This window comes from Monoraphidium neglectum (assembly GCF_000611645.1).
Source record: "Monoraphidium neglectum strain SAG 48.87 unplaced genomic scaffold scaffold00617, whole genome shotgun sequence".
Taxonomy (NCBI): Eukaryota; Viridiplantae; Chlorophyta; class Chlorophyceae; order Sphaeropleales; family Selenastraceae; genus Monoraphidium; species Monoraphidium neglectum.
This window is the reverse complement of record NW_014013011.1, coordinates 1-5,728: the sequence shown is the minus strand read 5'-3', so window position 1 is coordinate 5,728 and position 5,728 is coordinate 1. Positions and strand designations below refer to the sequence as shown.

Below are 5,728 nucleotides of genomic sequence, written 5' to 3'. Positions count from 1 at the left end.
GTGTGATGTGTGCAAGCCGGAGGAGCGCGTCGCTGGCAAAAGGACAGCCCTTTGTCATACACATTGCGTGTCAGTGCAGCGCTGAGCACCACTTCTGCTCCCCCTTGGCAGCCCCGGGGTGGCGGCATCCCACGACCTTGCTTCCGACCCACTGGCGGTGCAGGCGGTGCTTTCATGATCAATGCCGGAAACCCAGAGGGCGCAAAATCAGGGCAGTCATCAGGGCAGAATCGTCCCGAACAAGCGCAGGCGTCTGGAGGTGAGGGCTAAGGCATGGGGGTGCTGGAGCCCAAAGTTTGTGCACCAAGTGCTCAGACCCTCTGCAGCACTAGCGTGTTGAAATGGGCATGAATTTTGCACAATCAGATACAAGAAAAAACGCGCCGTTTTGAGGCACCCGGCCGGAAATGGCAAGATAACCAGCGTGATTGGCGTTTAAGGGCCACGCAAGCAGCCCGAGCACCCGCCCCTGCGTTGAGCCGCCATCAGTCGGCCTTGACGGCGGCCGGGGCCGCCTTCTTTGCAGGCTTGCTGTCGCCCCCCATGGCAATGCGCACGATCTTATAGAACCTGCAGGGGGACGCAGGCACGGCAAGCCAGGGGAGCATGGCGTACCAGCTGAGGCACGTACGGAGGCCAGGACCCGTCGGAAGGGCGCTCATCAGGGTCAATTTCAGGCTGCAGCTATGGAAGATTTTATCATGCATGGTGTAATCCACTGCTGCTTGTTCCCATGATGTTGCGTGGCCATGCACCCGACCACCCACCACATAATCTGCAGCCCGTAGATCACAAACATGAGGCCGTTAGTCACGTAGTACATCCTCGTGGGCAGCACGCGGCCGTGGGTAATTCCCGGGTACAGCATGGTGGGGGGCGGCATGACGACGCGCACGACGAAGAAGACGAGGGCAAACAGCTTGAACAGCGCGTCCTGCGCGCGTGCAGTCCGGTGTACAGTCCGCGCGGTTGAGTGTCAAACATGCAGGTGTTTGCGGGTTCGTAGGAGCTGCGCGCGCGCGCAAGTTGCTGCAATCTGACGCGTGCCGCAGGGCGGCTGAGAGGGCGTGAGGGGAATGGGGGTGAAGGCGCGGCAGCGACGGCCCTTTTCACCTGGAGAGGGACAAGCTGCGGCAGGCCTGTCGCGTGGACGGCCTTCGCGGCGTGCAGCAGCGTGTTGGAGGAGTCCAGCACCGTGGTGGCCATCATGCCGTAGCGGTGGAGGCCGCCGTAATAGCCAAAGAGCTGGATCGCGTCGTTCCAGGTGCATTTTTGGGAGGGGGGAGGGATGGGCGGCGTAGGATCGATTAGGGCAGAATTGTGGAGGCGGAGAGGTGGGGCCGCGGCGCGTCGCAGGCGAGTGTCCAAGCAACAAGGGACGCGTACCACCAGGGATGCAGGCTCACACTGCTCAAATTTGAGGCCCGCCACACGCCACTCTGCTCTGTGTCAACCCCTGGTCTGGACCACGGCCCCGCAGCGCGCTGCGGCTACCAGCGCACGCACTGGTCACTCGCAATGGTGGGTTGCCCCTTCGCTGCAGCCGTCTTGCCGCCGCCCCCATCCAGCGAAGCCGAGGCTGGGTATCACTGAAGACATATCCGCCAACTCCTAAACACGGTACCAAAGCCAATGCATTCAACCCCCTGTCAATGTCTGACCCACCATGAGCACCATGGTCACCAGGTGGTGTATCACCATCTCCAGGTTGAGCTTGAACCCTACGCCGCCCAGGGCAGTGCCCAGCATCTCGGCTGTGTAGAGGCCGCCCATGCTCAGCCAGCACCAGCGGAACTGGGGGGATGAATTGGTGTGTGTGTATATGCGTGCGTGTGCGTGCGTGTGTGTGTGTGTGTGTGTGTGGCTGCGTGCACACGTGAGTGAGTCTATGTGTACCTGTGCATACCTGTGTGCGCAAAAAAGTGCATGCGCGAGAGGTATTGAATACGCACGCGCACGCTGCGGGCGCAGTCGCAGAGGGTGTGGCACGAGACCGAGCACGCTCCGCCCAAGGTCCTCCAAATGTTCATTGAATGCCCTCAGCACAGCCGAAGTACCCGTCGCCCCAACTGATGCCCATACACCCACGGCTGGCCCGCATGCGCAAGTGCTGGCTGGGCAGAGAGGGGGTAGCGCCACGCCTGCTGCAGATGGGCGGTGGCTGGCTGCTCTGCCTGTGCGCACCTCCCGTGTCATGGAGAGGTTGGGCCAGCCGACCAGGCAGCCCTCGGTGGCCATGGGGGTGCATGGGCCATTGTGATGAAACAGCACCCACCACCCCCACAGCGACAGCGGCGCGATCACGGCGACGAGGAACGCGTTGTCGACAACCTCGTGAGCGCGGCGCTCGGGGGACTTCGCGCTTTCCGAGGAGGGGGCGTGCTTCAGGTAGCGGCGGAGCGGCGGGACGAGCAGCTTCTCGGTGGCTACGCGCAGGGCGACGATGACGATACCCTGGGGGTGGGGGCGCGGGGTCATTGGGTGCCGGTGTGTTGGTGATCAGAGGGGAGGGGGTGGCCGGTGCCGAAGCGAGAAGCGCTGCGCCATGCGGCCCTCGCCGCAAGTTCTCTAGTGCGCAGTCGCCAGGCCTCTGTGCAATGAAAGCCCCGGCCAGATGATGGGTATTGTATCAGGCCTGGGGCCCTAGGATTCCCTCCCACGTGCAGACCTGGTAGAGGGGCAGCAGCAGATCCTCCAGGCCGCCCTCCAGTGGCGGCAGCAGCGCCCGCGCGCGCTGCAGCAGCTCAGCCATCGCGCTGGCTCGGGCGTCACTTGATGAGCCTCTCGCTGATGGCCGTGCTGATGCCGCGGGGTGGCCTTTGCGAGCGGCGCGGGTGCTACCTGCCCGGGATGAGGGCGACTAGGCGCGCCTGGAGCCGCGAGCGGTGCGGGCGGGGCGAGCGGGCGTGGTGCACAGGTGGCCGCGGGCTGCGAGATCTGGGCAATGTCACGTTGCTCTTGCTGCTTGCGCTGCTTTGATTGATTTGAGGGAGGCGCAGCAACACGGGTAAGCGTCTAAGAGCGACCCTGGGTGCTCACACGCTAGAATTGCGTGTGTATATTGTGGATTATTGTGTGCAATATTCGCGCTTCACATCGGGTGCTCTAACGCTCGCATTGACTCTGTGGCTGCCTCACTCACTAAGCACTCAAATTGCACACCTGACTAGCAGTGCGGAGGGTACCCAGAGTCGACCTCACCCCCAGGAACACCATTCTATTAAATTAATCAACTTTGCAGAGAGCTGCAGCTTTTTCATAGACCCCCTTTCAGATCACTTCGTTGTCACTCGCATGTCTGAGCAACAGGGCCCGGGTGAAGGGCCACAGGCGGTGGAGGATCCCGTAAGCGTAAATGCCGCAGCCGCAAACGCTCTGTCTGGGGAGACCGAGCCCGCTGTGCCGGATGTGGCGGCCGACTCCGCTCGAGACCCGGCGCAGACGCAGCAGGCCGACGCAGCGCATGAGCCGCCCTCAGCTGCGACAGACGCGCAGGGAACAACCACCGCGATTGACCCGCAGCATGGCGCAAACGGCGCGGCGGCGGCGGCGGTGCCGCACGCGCAGAAGCGCACTGCAGACGCTGCCGGCCTCGCTGGCGCCGCTGATGGCGACGCCGGCCGGCCGGCCAAGTCGCTGCGCCTGCAAGGTCCGATCTCTACATTTGGCCTTTGCACCTTGCCCTGTTTCCGTGCTGCGTCCGGACAATGGCCTCAAAATGCCCAGGGCTGCCCCTGGCGGCCTGCTAGTATGCTGAACAGTGTGTGGTGCCGGAATTGAGGAGTCAGCGATTAGCGGGCTCGCATGCACAGCCCACACCGCGCGCGTTGCATTGGGTGCGCGCGCCCGCCGGCCTATCTGCACGGAGGGTGTATGAAGCGCGCCGCAAAACGCGAGGTCGCGCGCAGGAGCGCACGTGCCCACGGCTCAAACCCACGACCCCTTCCGCCCCGCCGCGGTCGCAACCGATCCCGCCGCGCGCCCGCGCTCGCCCCCCGCCCCCGCCCGCGCGTAGACTTGGACCCGGCCGTGCGCGATAGGATAAGCGCGGTGATCGAGAGCGGCGCGGTGAGTGCGATCTCAGATCACGGGTGCCAGTGCCAGGGCAAAACTACTGCGAGGTGGTGGGGCATCAGATCACGCGGCGCTGGCAGGCCGCCACCACAAAGCCATCAGCAGTTTTCCCCTGGTCCCGCCCAGCAGCCTTCAAGAAGCACTCGTGCAGTGGAAACACACAAGCCATTGGCAGTGGGCAGGCGGGGCACCACAAGGGCAGGGCGCATGGGGCAACGGTTTGCGAGTTCACACCCGGGATGCTTTGCCGCCGGTCATGTGCCAAGACACCGACGCGCCGTGAAACGACGGGCTTAGCTGGGGGCATGTTGAAGCCCCCCTTATCACAGCGCGGGCCCTCCGCCTGCCGCGCCTTGAAGCGCTTTCAACAAGCCGCCCGCTGGCAGTCCAGGCACCCAATGTGAACCTCAATGCAGCCGCCGCGCGCCATGAATCCTCCGAACTTTTTGAACTTCCCAGATCTCCGAGCAAGATCTCGAGGAGGGCTCTGCAGCCTTGGCTGCGTTGCGCCGCCTCGACGCCGCGGCAGCCCTGGATTTGCTTGGCGCCCTGGCGGCAGCCGGCCTGGCCAACGCGGCAGACCCGACGCAGCGGCGCCTGCTGGCGGACGCAGCCGCAGCCCGCTTCACCCGGCCGACGGCGGCGCCGGTGGCGTTGCCGCCGGCGCCGGCGCCAAGGGCGGCGGCGGGCGGGGGCGGGCCGGGGCTGTCGCCGCAGGCAAGCGCGGCTGCGAGCGGGGCGGGGCCGGGGCTGTGCGGGTCCGTTTATGTATGAGTTTCCTCGGCTGAGGCCTGCATCAGGAACCCACCGAATGCTGCAGCTGTCGCGTATCGGCCGCGATCTCTCCAATGTCCCTGCAGCCCAACTGCTCGGGTGCTGTCACAGGCCGCCCCACTGCGCTCTGCCAGCTGAACGCCCGCCCCCCAACCCCAGCCTGCAACCCCAACACCGCTGCGGGCACAGCACAAGCACCCACCCCCCACCCAATCGCACGGCCCCTCTCAACCCTGGATCCTTGCCGAAACCCCGCCACAGGTGCAAGCCAAGCTCGATGCCCTGTTTCTGACGGGTGGCGGCCCCCTGCGCCCAGGCGATCTTGACCACCGCTGCATTGAGCGCCTGGGGGAGCTCAGCCCTGCGATGGCGTGCAACGTGCTCGAAACCTTCGCCCTGAAAAAGTGAGCGCGGCGGGGATCGAACCTTCGCCGCAGCCCCGAGGCCCTTGTGGAAAAGAGCTCCCTGCTTGCTCCAAGGCCGCATGCAGGCGCCGCTCGTGGCTGCAGAGGCGGGCGCGAGAGGGCATGGGGGCGTTTGCGCCGCGCGGCCGTTTTTCTGTCCCATACCGGATGCGACCCTGCTCCACACCCGCCGCCGCGCCTTGCTGACATCATGATCTTGTCCTGTGTCCCCCGCGAGCAGCTTTGACAACGTGCGCAACGTGAGCGCGCTCTTCATGACAACCGTCAAGCACGTGATGGCTGGAGACGAGGGGCCCGGATTCAGGGGCGGCGGCGGCGGCGGCGGTGGCGGCGGGTACGGCGGCGGCGGTGGCAGCGGCGCGTATGGTGGCGGCGGCGGCGGCGGCGGCTACGGCGGAGGCTACGGCGGGGCCCCATCCCCCGTCGCCGCCGCGCCATCCGCGGCGGCGTGGGGC

General features: G+C 65.5%; 2 protein-coding genes across 2 annotated transcripts; one reads left to right on the top strand and one right to left on the bottom strand.

Annotated features, from left to right (window-relative positions):
- Nucleotides 1–485: 485 nt before the first annotated feature.
- On the bottom strand, nt 486–2,752 carry MNEG_4442 (hypothetical protein; the record flags this gene model as incomplete). Its single annotated transcript, XM_014047077.1, has 7 exons — nt 486–570; nt 768–934; nt 1,114–1,245; nt 1,666–1,754; nt 1,907–1,959; nt 2,276–2,454; nt 2,669–2,752. The coding sequence occupies 7 exons, from the start codon at nt 2,750–2,752 to the stop codon at nt 486–488; spliced, it is 789 nt and encodes a 262-aa protein (XP_013902531.1).
- Nucleotides 2,753–3,294: 542 nt separating this feature from the next.
- MNEG_4441 (hypothetical protein) lies at nt 3,295–3,649 on the top strand (the record flags this gene model as incomplete). The annotated part of the gene is made up of 1 exon (XM_014047076.1): nt 3,295–3,649. A coding segment is annotated over one exon (355 nt), but the record flags the coding sequence as incomplete, so codon positions are not given.
- Nucleotides 3,650–5,728: the final 2,079 nt, after the last annotated feature.